Source organism: Lissotriton vulgaris, chromosome 1_1 (assembly GCF_964263255.1).
Source record: "Lissotriton vulgaris chromosome 1_1, aLisVul1.2, whole genome shotgun sequence".
NCBI classification, from domain to species: domain Eukaryota; kingdom Metazoa; phylum Chordata; class Amphibia; order Caudata; family Salamandridae; genus Lissotriton; species Lissotriton vulgaris.
In genome coordinates this window covers 508,192,279-508,206,376 of record NC_141685.1, presented here as the reverse complement: position 1 = coordinate 508,206,376, position 14,098 = coordinate 508,192,279, and the positions used below count along the sequence as shown (strand labels likewise).

Genomic DNA, 14,098 nt, shown 5'->3' with positions numbered 1-14,098 from the left:
GCCCAATCCTGCAGTCCTTCTGTGCACTTGCTTTGCGTGTGTCTGCCTGAAAGACTCTATATTAGGGTGAATAACGGTAGCCCTTTCCATGATCTGCCACTCCTGCAGGGTTGGCTGTTCTGTCCCTCACTCACAGGTAGGATATCTTGGTATCTAGGACAGTCTAGTTTTCCCCCCTTTAACTTAAATTCTAGGCGATGTTTACTCAACTCTGGGGAGTTGGTATTCTGAGTGACACTAACCATTGGAGGTATAGTAGTCTCTTACTACTCTGTGGAGTACCCCCTCCTTGACAGAAGAGAACACAGAAATAAATTATGATGGGCCTTGAGCTCACATCTTAATACTGGTTTCACAGATGAAGGATGTGTATTCCAGGTCTGCTTCTGTGAAATCGATATGGGACAGTTCCTTTTTCATGTACCTTGGCCACAGAGATCAGGAAGAGAGACTATAATCTGTGTCCTTTCAAAGGGCTCCTTTCCCTAATAACAGATACTGTAGGTCTCACCAATCTATCTAATGGCAGCTGCAATCAGATTCTTTTACAGCCTCGTGTATCAGGAGGGGCCCTGGCACTTCTAGAAAAAAGTCAGTTTCCTCTTTTCTCATTATAGCTTCTGGTGCTCTACCTCCCATTTAGGAGATGCCAGCAATACATATGTGCTGTCAAGAGAAAGCACACTCCTCCATCTTTTACTGTAGTCCAGGTAGTGGTTCTCCAAAATGGAACCTGCAGGCCTGTATCACTGGTGCATGGCACACTCTCACATGTAGTACTCACACACGTACAATGCATGGGATGTTGTATTCAGGATTCCAGGTTCATCATGAGCAGTGGGACTTTATCTGAATGGTCCTGTAAGTGCACATTCAGGGGTACAGGTAAAAACCTATCACTATAATTCACCAACAATGGTAAGCTGCCACCACTGTGCTCCATGCATGATACCTTCGACCGGGACAGTAGTCCCTGTTATTATGTGGGTATGCTTGGTGCACACCTCCTGGTCCAGAACTAGGTCTAGAATCAATCATTGTCAAAAGACTGGGCCTAGGGCAAAGTGTGCATACAGGATTAGTGTGTAACATGAACAGACACAAGATGACTTTTATGCAGCTTTGGCACACAGGTGACTCCAATGTACATCATGTAGGGGACATTCCTGTGCCAAAGGCAGTCTCTGAGGGTTGGGGCTGTAAGCAGCAGTAGAGCATGAATATAAAAATCTAAGTACTGCATGACTGCACTCCTCTCTGCAACTACCCAAGCAGGCTTCTTCTACTGCCAAACATGTTGGGCATTTCCCTTGTGCATTCACATAGGAACCCCATACGTCTCACAGGTAGGACATGTGAATGCTTATTTACAGATTCTCTCAACAACTGATTATAAAGAATTAGACCAACATGGGGAATGCTCGATGTTTAGAATGTGATGTATATTTTTGTATCAGAGGCTGCATGCTATGATATTGAACATTTTGCCATATCCTCCTATTACCAAAGTCACTTCAACTGCATAGCAAGCAGGTGGGCTGGAGCTCATTAGTCTCAGAAAAACATATAGGTCGCCTTGAAAGACTAGTTAAGCTCTATTCCAGCCCTTCTCAATTTAAGGGAAGATTTAGTAACCTTAGGCACAGTGCATCAACACAAGTTGCTGCATTGCCTGAAAGGGAGCGAGCAGAACAAAGCCATAATATGACACTGTTTCTGTCACCCCCTGCTCTGGTGCACTTTTGGCTGCCTTGCTTCAGTGCAAACACCATTTCGCCATAGTCAGGTCGAGGCCACTGGAATTATGCAGCAGGAGAGGACCAAATTATGCAGCAGGGTTGAGTAAATTATGTGGCAAGAAAAGGCAAATTATGCTGCACAATGCAGCACATTTTGTAATAGTATTGCTTCTTTATTTCGTCATTTGTAAATTTAGTAACACTGTGGTCATTGGCTGCCCCTCATCATTAGTACCAGTTTAACATTTCAATGTAGCAATAAGCAACAGAAATGTGACCAGCCGAGCTTTGCTTAGGGCCTTCCAGTGTGCTGCAACATGTGTCACCTCATTGTTAATAACATCTGAAGCGTTTGAGATAAGAATTTCTTTTTTTTGTTGAAATCTGCAGACCATGAGGCAGATTATGGATTATGTGACAAATGTGGCAAATCTATAATTATGTGAAAATCACTCCAGCTGCACAGTTGCATAATTCCAGTGGCCCTGTATGTTCCACTTTGTATGTGTGCTGTGCAGTGCAAGAACACTTTTCTGAAACATTGCACCTGTCTCAAGAAGGTGCTACCATTTTATGCAAAGTCATGTCTACCTGTTTAGTAGATTGGGCTTTATGCCAAAATCCAAAGGTGGTCCATTGTAACTTCCATATACCACCCATGAAACACCCCCTTGATAGAAATAGCAGAAAGGGCTACTTTATTGATTTAGGGCTACATTTCAAAGCAAATCATGAATTGTGCTGGAAACTAAATACCAAATCAACACTTTGTGCTGGTTTGCATCACAACAAGGGAGAAGGCGAGTGTACCCAGGCAACGCTCCACATAGGGAAGCGCATGGCAACAATACAAGGCTTCAGTAGGATAAGAGACTATGGGCCCGATTCACAGAATGAACTTAAAACTCAATCCTAAACTTACTACTATTTTGGTATTCACAGAATGCATTTACTACTTTTGGCATTCACAGAATGAACTTACTACTTTTAGTATTCACAGAAGTTAGGATTTTGTCTTAACCCCTTCCCTGCTGGCCCGTTTCCGCCGCTGTGCGGTAAACAAAGGAACAGGGGCGGGCCATGACGAACCCCAGCTGTCATCAGCACACGAGCACCGTAGTGCATGACGGCTGGGGTTCGTCATCAGCATGGAAGGGGTTAAGTTTGTCTTAAGACAAACTTAAGACAAACTTAAGACAGACTTAAGACAAAATCCTAACTTCTGTGAATGCCAAAAGTAGTAAGTGCATTCTGTGAATACCAAAATAGTAGTAAGTTTAGGATGGAGTCTTAAGTTCATTCTGTGAATCGGGCCCTATGACTTGTAGAACAACAACACAACCCACAGAAAGACCAGGTAAAAGCAGAGACCACCATCGGCAGGGAATTGTATATCCGCGTCTTCCATCCAACTCCCCCAAACCTCGAAAAAAGTACATGGGCAACTGCCACTACTATAGGTAACCTTTTCTGCAGCCGAATAATTACTGTATTTTTACTCAAAGGGTAATTTATTCTATGAATGAGAGACTTGGAGGATTTTAGAAAAAATGCATGGAAGTAATAGCAGTGGCATGCATATATATATAGCACACAAGAGATAGGATCCTCACAATATCCAAGTAGAATAGAAAGTTTGGAACCAAAGTGCTATTGCTGAACAGGCTTTGTATTAATGACTCAATGAACAGTAACATCCTTTCAGGAGTTTTGGATGATCACATTTATTATGTATGAGGCAAATTTCTCTATAATCGATTTCAGTGCAGATTGTTTACATAATTGTTTGTCATCCTGAAAATTTGGTAGGATTTTCCATTGGGTTAGTCGAGTTCATGTATTCCACAGATTTTCCATTTCTTGTGGAATGTACTTTTTATAAGGCTTTTTATTTTCGTTGCAGGTGAACCTCGGAAATTTGACCCAAAGTTCAAAGGGCCCATTCAGAACAGGTAAATCTTGTCTCTTTTTATTTGCTTCTGTCAAATGTCTTGGTCTGTCTTCTTCTCGAACTATGTGTAAACCTTGCCTTTTATGAACTATTTTGTTCATGCCAGACTCCAGATAACACAACTAAAAAGTAGATATTCCTTCACATTAAGTTATATTGTGTGGCAGGTTGAAACAGCAAATAAACGATTATAAGGTGGCTTAGATAAACAAATAACGCTGTATGCACTGAAGCCACATCCAAATAGCTTCTCTACCCAAAATTAATTTTCAAATCTGAAAATCCAAAAAAGGCAAATGGCATGCTATTGGTAAAACCCAAAGCTGCTTAAATTGTGACCAATGAAGAAGAAATATGTTTAGAAAGGGATTTGAAGTAATTTAACCAAGAGACAAAGGTCAGTGTCAACATGACTATACGTGGTGTGGAGGTCTTGCAGTCTCAACTGGCCTCCCAGAAGAGCAGTTAAAGAAATGAGACTTTGCAGGAATACTAACCGTTAGAATGATATGGGTATGTTTAAGGACCATTTAGACCCTACATGCAAATATATTATGGTAGAATGTACATTATTGCCTCTTACCTGTAATCTGGCAGGGACCAATTGTAAAATAATGCAGATATGTAGACAGTTTTAGTTCGTAAACTATGATTTTCGTAGTTTCCATTACATACACTAGTCAGCCGTACCCATGCCTGATGGTGGTTTGCAAGGAAGACAGTTTGCAGGTGTAGAGTTAGCGGAAATCTGTATTTGCAAATGTCCCCTACAATTGTCTTTACATAGAAGGCATTCTGCATGAGTAGAAATCTTTTTTATAACACACCTTCCTGAAAACAAGCACTGGCAAACCCTATACATCTCAGCTCTGTAAGGCCAAGCTATTGGTTTTGCCAGTGCTATTTCATTGCTATTGACCAGCGAAGGCATGTGTCATGATTCATTCTCGTGAATGACTGGCAATTTTGCAATGGGTTTTCCTATCAAGTAGACCCATTTCAAGATGGCCGCTGATGGGAGCATGCATGGTGATACAAGTGTGTGCATAAAAGGAGACGCATGGTATAATACTTGTCTAACTTGTAGACGGCTATGTTAGATTGGTAAATTAAAAGTAAAAAGAAAGGGAAACGGAAAAGAAAGAAAAGTGCATGAGAGCACACATAAAGGAAGTGCGTGGGCCAGGAGAGTTTTGGAGCTTTCTGGGCATGGAAAAATTAAATGAACAAATAGATAAATTGTGAATGAGGAGGGTGGTGAGGAGCAGGACACAGAGCATCAGTTGAGTGGGAGGGAAGTTAGAAGAGAGCACACTGGGGTCACAGAAACATGGAGGGGAGAAAGAAAAAAATACTGCGTAGTGTTGTGTTAATTTGCACTCTATTCTCGGCATGGTGTTTTATTTAAAGTACTGGCTGGGCTTCTCCTTAACAATAATACAAAATACATGAAAAAATTGCATCATTTAGTTATGTGAAATGGGAGAGAAGCTGTTCACCTCACATTCCATTCACCGAATATGAAAGGCTTTCTCCTGGGCTAGTATGAAGGCTGTCCACATTATGTTTTCTGGAACGCTGTTGGGATCTCTTCATAATCATTTAAAAAATGCATCAAAAGATAATGTTTAAATTTGTGTTTTTGCGTGAGAACAGGGTCCCTAATAGTAACGTATGGCCGATAGCATGAGAAAGGGGTGATTGATTAATATAGATGATAATATGCAGCCTGGCATTGCACACTCGTGTACCGTGAACCGAGCCAGCTTGCTGCTGCTGAGTAAACAATCAGTCTTCCTTGGGTTGGAGTTTTGCTGAATGTGAGCGCTATCTCTTAGATAATCGGTATGATAGTTATAGACCCCATTGCAAGGTCGAGGACAGTGTTGTCCTCAAGATTGGATGAGGCAATATTTCCCTTGTGATAAGATCCAAAACAGCATTTTTAAATGTAGTCAATAATGAAGAATGGCTAAAAACAAAAGAAACAGAGATCAGATTTAGAAAAACTGTGAAGGTTTGTAAATATAAAAAAGTGTAATACAGAAAGATAGAAATATAACGGTATCAATAAATCAGCCAAAAGACAGAAATTAATTGCTATGAAGGGTCTCAGAATTTAAAATAGATGCAGTGTATGCAAAATCTGAAAAATAGACTAAGTCCAATATTTTCAGCAAATCAATAGAAATAACGGCAGCATCCTTAGCAGAGATCCAAAAAGATCTGTCTCACCCTCAATTCGTTTTTTTATAGTTCATTTCCCCATAAAAAACAACAGAAATTAGTCAGCATGAGGTTAGCAAATGTATCACATCTACAGCAAATCATAGTGCAACATTGTAAAATTTCAATATACATCACAACAATTAGAAAAGGAGCGTCCACTATATTGGTTTGTTTTGTTTTGGCCCAAATTCAGGCAATCCAATGTTAACAAATATTACAATGATGAACAAAAAGTGATATTCATTTGTGATGAGGAGTCTCAAGACTGCATCCAGTATCCAACTTTTATTGTTTTTTCAACACATGAAATTTTCCAGTGAGCCCAGCCAACGCGTTCCATCCTCTATGCTATATTTTCATTTTCACATTTGAGAGATGACTATATGCGTTTTAGCATGTAAAGCTAAAGTTCGGGCACCACTGTAACGGTAATAGGGACTGACCGCCAAAGGTGCAGCAGTCTCACCAGGCCCATTTGGGTGCGACCGCCACCCTGGCGGTTTCATCCTGCATATTTTACGTTGTGCGGGCGGTGCTGTAAGCAGCACCCACGGCACTTTAAAATATGCATGTTGTGCATTAGTATGCACAACGTGACCGTCACCACTTGGTGCCTGCCACCTTGTGTATGCCAATGAAGGGGGGGTACCATAGGTACCCCCAAGTGCACCCCCACACTCCCAGGGGCCCGTAACGGGCCGCCAAAGCATTTTCCGCCAGCCTTTCCATGACGGCATCACCGCCATGGAAAGGCCTTTTCATTGGCACATGATAATATGGATGGTGGTGCCTGCAAGGCTCCGCTACCATATTATCTACCTTTTCCGCCCAGCCGGCAATCCATCCGGCGGAAAAGCGGCGGACGTTCTTTCCATCCTCCACAGCTACCCCTCGTAATACTAACATGGCAGGGGGTGTCACAGGGACATTTTGAGGGCGGATCGCCACCGCTGAGCCAGCCGTGGCCACCGCCGACCCGGCGTTGACGATCCGCACGGTATCATAATAGGTCCCTAACTTGTGGGTTTACCAAAGGTGTGTGAAGTTTATGTTTTAGTAATTGGGATGAGATGGAACGGAGTTACGTAGCGGAGTTTCACAGAGCTTTTGTTTAAGTCCGCAGATTTCCGCATAGTGGTACTCCGCCGACTTCCCCCACCCTTAGCCTGAATCCACATAGATAACTTCCCTCACTGATACTATTTCGGAGGGATCCAGGGTTTTATCTACCTTTGAAAATAGAGTCTGTACGGCAATTCTATGAACAACCAGCTTTCAACAACCACAGTGAACAATACATTTCTCTCCTCAACAAAAGCAGGAAGGCTGACACAGTTTCCAGAAGCATTGATTGAAATGATTCTGAGGTTATCGTTCAATGCGAAACAATAAATGTTCTCCTCTGTCTCCCCTGGGAAACACTAAGTAGCCTGTCTTGAAGTGGTTTAAAACACTCCTTAGCTGAGAGGACCTGTTTTTTTAAAATATATCAGAACTTTTCAGCTGCAAGTGGAAACCCACTTGAATACTGGGAGGCAAGATCAGAGCTTTCTTCAGCTTACTGAGAGGGGCGGTCCATTATCATCTCTATGACAACGTAAACTTGTCTGACGGTAATGTGCAGGCACCATGTCCTGATGGAGACAAACAATTCAAGTCAGAGGCTGGAGAACAATGCAGGAGATGAGGGAGATCCAGCCAGATTGCTGATCCGGCAGCTATCATTGGGCTGGATTAGGGATCTGGAATGACTCGAATGACATATGCATTTTTTTTAATACATTTTTATTTTGTTACATCTTAATGTTACAAATACATGTTATTAACATTCGAATCTATATGACAGAAACAGAGCAAACCTATTCTGGGTTCCCTACATATATTGCAATACTGATATTTTGACAGGAGTGATTGGTCCACAACATAAACACATGAACATTTGCAAACTGTAGGTAACAATAGTAAAAGTTGATTATAGTGAATAGATACATTCAAAGTGCTGCTGCTGATGATATGTTGCTTATTAAGCGCTCGAAGGCCGAGGCGTCTTGGCGCTGATTTGTGTATACAAGATACTGTATACAAGGTATGCCACCCCTCTCGGTGTTCTCCCACCTTATTTGTTACAAGCTTAAACACTACAATGATACCCTCTACCCACCAGCATCGTAAGTACCCGGCCAAATGGGGAAATCAGAAATAATTTTGACTTATGCAAAATAAATATCTGTTAATCAATTACAGTATTTTGGCGCTTCATGTTTGTGTGGTCCATTAACACCTGTGCATGCATAAATTGGTATGAATGCATAGGATCCCTGGTTTTGTTATTGAATAACCTGGTTGTAGTGCTCTCACACAACCCCAATTTGTAAATCTTTGTAACTTTTTGGTCACGGGCCATTGTTTTCATTCCCGTACTGTGCCCAGGTCTGCCTTGACTTTAAGGGCTACCCCATTATCGGTAATGGCCATCACCATAGCAGCTTGGTATAGTTCTAGGAGCTTGAAGACAAAGAGGTTCTGATAGACATTATAGAACTCAACCGGCAACCCATCAAGTTCTGGGGTCTTAATTATTGCTGCTCCCCTAATGGTTCCCCGGATTTCCTGGATCGTAATCGGTGCATTGAGCTCCTCCCTTTCTAGAGGATCAACGAGTGGCGTCTAACCCCAGTGAAGCAGTCGCAAATGTGCACCTGATGGTCTATGGGGGTTGGGGTGGCCGTACAGTGTCTGATAGTGTGTGGTGAATCTGCTTAGCTGTTGATCAGGTAGGCCACGGCCATTCTTGTCATGGTGATAGGAGAACTGGTTTCGCGCTTCGTTGGAGCCATGTTAGTATGTGGCTAGATTTATCCCCTTCTGTGTGCATTTTTGCCTGCTAGGCCCTAAAGGCTAGACAGTGTAACAGTTGGGTGCATCGTTCCAAGGCCATTGCTAGGACCAGCTGTTCCGTAAGGTTTGATCACGCCACAATCTCTAAGGTCCCCAGTGATATTTCAGTCTGCACTAAATCCCTTTGCAGGCCTTCTCTGGCACCTACTACTGCACAAATACAGTGCCTTCTGATTACGACTTTCAGCACTTCCCATTCTATTTGCATAGCAGGAGCCGTGCCCTAGTTCTCTGTTAAGTACTGGGTGGGCGAGAGCCTCTTGTGTCTCATTTCTGAAGGCCAGGTCCTCAAACATTGTTGTCTACCGGCGCCGCGTGGGGATTGGTGGGCATTGTTCCCCCCATTCAAGGTGGTATTGGAGTGGATGGTGGTCTGAAAATGTTTTCCCTATGTATTCAGCATTTATAGCCTTTAGTATAATGGCTGGGTGACAGAGAATGCGGTCTAGCCACACATGTAGCTCATATGTGGTTCAGTAGTAGGAATATTCCCTAACTGCTGGGTTAAGGGAGCACCAGCTAACGAGTGGAGACCAGAGTGCTAGCCATCGGAAAATGCAGGTAGCCACAAACACCACAGGGGAGGTTGGTATGGGGGTATGATCGGTCCCACTGCTGGTCGAGGACTCAGGGGATGTGTACCCAACTGATGAGAACAACCGAAAGGCGTGCTAAGCAGGCTGGTTGCACCACATTTGGCACATAGATACTCCCAAGTAAAAGAGGCTTGCCATAGAGTTGTCCCTTGCCCAGGACATATTGCCTCTCCAGGTCTATTTCTGCAACTATGGGCCTACCAGCATTTTTGTACTTGCACTTCATTGCCCACAGTTTTATTGGCTTCTTGGAGGAACACTATCTGGGCGCCTCCTCTCCTTATGAATTGCTGTACTGCATGCCATTTATGCATTTTCTCTATGCCACGGACATTCCACGTCAGTATGCCTAACTGAGTCATGTCAGCCTATTTGGGGGGAGCAGAGGAGGTGAAGAAGGTGGGTGGGGGTGAAGGGGACTGTTTGCATGTATGCTCGCCATTACACAGGGAGCACTCCTCCCAGGGCTGGACAAACTCACACTGTATGACTTTATGAACAAAAAAGAAAGAACCCTAAACTCCCTACCCGGTGACATTACTGGCAGCTACTTAAGCAGTCAACCAATAGTTGCATGGATGGGATTCTTTAGGTCATGTAAACATAAATAGATCATCTACCCAGGATGGTAGTGGGGGTGGTATTTGTGTCTTTGCCAGGCAAAGCCCAACTGTGATGCACTTCGACAGCAAGGCAAGGATGGGACAGCAGACCGATTATGTCACAGTGAAAGTCCAAAATGCTAAAGATCTGAAATATACTGCTTTGAGGACGGTCACCAGTTCTGCCTGCATACGGGCAGCCGTGGGCATTCGTTTGTGAGGTAGCCTTTAATAATAAACCTCTGCATGAAAGCATTCCAATACCTGTTAGTAGGCGTGCAGGGGGCCAAGTCTGGCCAGAGTCTAGTCAGGGTTCCGCCCTTTGTACCTGCTAGTCTCTCATACCATGGTGTCAGCGGTTTGTGGGTTCACTTCTGGAAGAACCGAGGATGTAGCACTGCCCATCGAGGCACTTGAGTCTGTCTCTGAGAGGATGTTCCTGGGTCTTGAGGTGCCGTGGAATGTCGCTCTGCCCACAAGGTGGTTGCGGTAGCCGGCACCTGGGACTGCCCTTCCTTTACCTGCGCCTGTGTGGGGGCTCTATTGACCTTGACATCCCCATTTTTGTAAATTTGCATATGCCACGCCGCCGGGCCCTGTCTGTATGGGGTCTAGGTGCAGGTGAGGGTAGAGTTGATGTTTTGAAGCAGGGCTGTTCTACCCAGTCCCAGGCATAAGCTGGTTCCGTGAAAAAATAGCTAAAGTTATTGACCATGACCTTTAACTTGGCTGGGACCAACAAAGAATAGTTCAGGCCGACTTGTTGTAATCTTCTCTTTACTCCTAGGAAGGAGGCTCTGCGGCGCTACATTGCAAAGTTGTAAACCGGTAAGAGAAAGATTAGTGTGTTTTCATATACGATTAGTTCAGTTGATGGAGTTGCAAGCAGTATGTCTTCCTTGTTCCTATAATTTATTAGTCTGGGTACCACCGACCATTGAACTTCTACGCGCTCTTACACAGTGGGAACGTTCCACCAGCAAATAGTGCAACAGTTTGACAGGTGCCACTAGCTGTGTCAGCATTGCTTCGAATAGCTGTATGGGGTCATGACCCTCCACTCCCTGAGGGAAGCAGACAATGCCAAGATTATTTCGGAGAAATCACCTTCATAGTTTCCTGCTCTGTTCTCCAGCTGCTCAACCTTGGCAGTGAGCGACCGGACCTTCCCTTCTATATCGGATACTTCAGGCCGAAGTTTGTTTTTTACGCTTTCCACGTGGCCGACACGGGCAGTGAGTTTTCTGTGGTCGTCTCTTAAAAGTCCCATCTCAATTGCCACTGCATTGCCCCTGTTGCACAGGTGTTGTCTGGTGTCTGCAATTGTCTCTAGAATTGTATACAGCTTTGTGTCTGCAAGGGTTGTGAATGATTCTTCTGGCAATGTCTCTATGCCGATGTGGTCAGTGGCCTCTGTGGTTTGACGCCTCACCACAAGGGCCCACACCTCCTTGCTGCCACATGGTCAGGCTCGATCCACACATATTGCTCAATGAGGAACGACAGCACAGACCTGGTGATTTGCAAATGAGGAGAGCATCACATTGCTGAAAAATACAGCTGCCTATGGACCCACCAGTCAGTGGCGTCACTAGGGTTGGTGTCACCCGGTGCGGGTAACTCATGGTGTCACCCCCTCACGACTTACCGCATGGACCTCCTCCGGTGGCCCCACCTAGTACCCACCGGCTCAAATTAAGCCCTGCCCAAAGACCCGTAAAAGATCATAAAAGAGTGCCCTGTTCTTCTACTTCCCGGAACGTTTCTGTGAATCGACCAGAGTTGTCTTTTACATTGTTCGTTCAACGTGTAGAGAAATGGATAAATACACGAATTCTAGCTAATGTGATATAGATATATATATATATATATATATATATATATATATATATATATATATATATATATATATATATATATGTAACAACATCTTGGAAGATCAGGTTTAAGGTGGTAACAGTGGTTACCTAGAAAGCAGCAGGTGCTCGGCTGTCTGCGGAGGGATTATTTGCAACTGTGGTTTTGGCTAAATGTTGACAAATATGGTCACGAGAGAAGTCACAAAACGGAAAAATACCGCTTGAGCATTGTGAAGACAGCTCAGGGCCAATGAGAAAGGTGTGCCGAGCACCAGGGCCGGTCCGTACAAAAGGTAATTCGTCTGTCCATCCCGTCTCGACGAGCAGTCCTGTTTCCAAGGAGACTCTCCCACGGATCCGACATCCGAGTGGCAGTAAATACATACAATGCCGCAGTAAGCCCCCGCCCCCACTTGAGGAATTATTTTGCCAGTGTATTTTGCCTTTCTTGCTCTCAGGAAATGCCACATGAGGAAAAATAAGTGCCAGTCCCCCAAAAAAGAGTACAGTGTCCTACACCAGCAACCACCGGCTCAAATTCTCAAATTAAGCATTATTTATTGATTGCCCATGAACTCCACAGGCAACAGTGTGTGGACCTTTAGGGCAGGCATTCCTATGATCAGTTGTCTGCATAGGATTTGCAAGGCTTGGCTGACCCAGGCAGGAAAAAGAAAACACGCCCGGGGTGTGTGGGAGAAAGTTCCCTGCTTGTCCAGGGACATTTGTCTTTCGTTTCTCAGAAGCAAACTCCAACTTTTGTGGTTTGCTCCTATAAAACAAAAAAGAATTGTTGAGCAGTTGACCATGACATAGTGGTGAAAGAACGTCAGTTATGTCACTGGATGCAACGTAATCCTACATGTCGAGCCAGAGGGGCAAGGAACCAAAATATGTCAGGATGAGTTGAGTTTTGTACAGCACCAGTGGCCTGTAAACCTTCCTCAGGTCTACATGACCCTCTAAGAGTGTCTTGCAAAGTATATATTATGCACAACCATTGTGTTAGTCTGACACAAATGCAAATAAAGTGTCCAAAAAGCCGCAATTTGTCTGCAAACGTGAATTGGAAAAGCTAGCCAGCTTCACAACGTTTTCCACAGACCCTTGCAAAGGTTGAAAGAAACTTTGAACTTGACTCAACCCTACTCTGATTGAGAGGCAGAAGGCATATATGTTGGGAAACCTTTTTTATTTTTTAATACACTGTAATAGACTGCTGGTTTTAACAAACTGTGTCTGAGTAAAGTTTTATAGAGTGTCCCATCTGCATAGTCAAGGGAGGCGCTGCGAGGTATTATAAGGTATGTGACCTCAAATGAAAGGTGTGCTGAAGCATCCGTACTAAGACTGAGCCTATTTGTATTGTATTGTACTGTAATTGCATGTATATAGCGCTTACTGACCCTGACGAGGCGACAGAGCGCTTTTCAGCAAGTAGCACATGAACCCAAAAAGGATTAGTGGATCAGTATAGTGAAATTGTGTAATAAGAAAGAGCGCAACACGTGCCCTGGCAATCGGACTGTAATAATGTGACACCACTATAGTTACAGGTGTAGTGCCCAGTGAGAGAAACAGTGAGTATGTGTCATGGGTTTCCTGAACAGGGTGGGTTGGAGGTGTGGTGAGCCATGATGATGCAGAAGAATCAATTCAGTGGTGTAGCGCCGATTTTCCCTAGCAGCACACCAGGAGCTACACAGAGGGTGAAATAGTTCTAGATTGTTACATATTGTTATTCTAAGAAAGTAGGCTGCGAGAAACTGCAGATAGGAGCTGCACGTGCTCTGGAATACTGCAATAAGGGTCAAAGACTGTAAGAGGTGAAGAGGCCTGGACATTTGAAGTGACGCCCCTGCGGAACTGCATCCCCTCACCACTGACCCATGAAGCACGTCCAGGTGAATATGTGCACTGCCGCCCTTGGTACAACACTCAGAGGATAGCACTGCTCTTCATGACGAGTACAGTCAGGAATGACCAGTTGTGGGCTTGTTAGACACAGCAAGGTAGTCACATTAACTTTTATTGATTATGTTGTTACTATTCGTTTTGCTCCATTTCATTTTTTAGACTTGTTTAGGGGTTACCAGTTAAAACACTTAACTATCTCCTAAGCTTTATTCTTTCAAGTGTGCTGCTTTTTGAATGATTGGTCCTTGCCCCCACCTTCCTGTCAGCACCTACAAAAGAGCAAGGCTCAGGGATGTTTTAAGGCCTG

General features: G+C 43.9%; 1 protein-coding gene across 7 annotated transcripts in view; it reads left to right on the top strand.

The window, feature by feature from the left end:
* Positions 1-14,098, top strand: part of SLC44A5 (solute carrier family 44 member 5) — a 776,473-nt gene that overhangs the window by 311,695 nt on the left and 450,680 nt on the right. For all 7 annotated transcript variants that reach the window (XM_086953881.1, XM_086953880.1, XM_086953875.1 and 4 more), the window contains exon 2: positions 3,643-3,691. In XM_086953881.1, the coding sequence (XP_086810007.1) occupies positions 3,643-3,691 (49 nt within the window). The remainder of the gene's footprint in view (positions 1-3,642; positions 3,692-14,098) is intronic.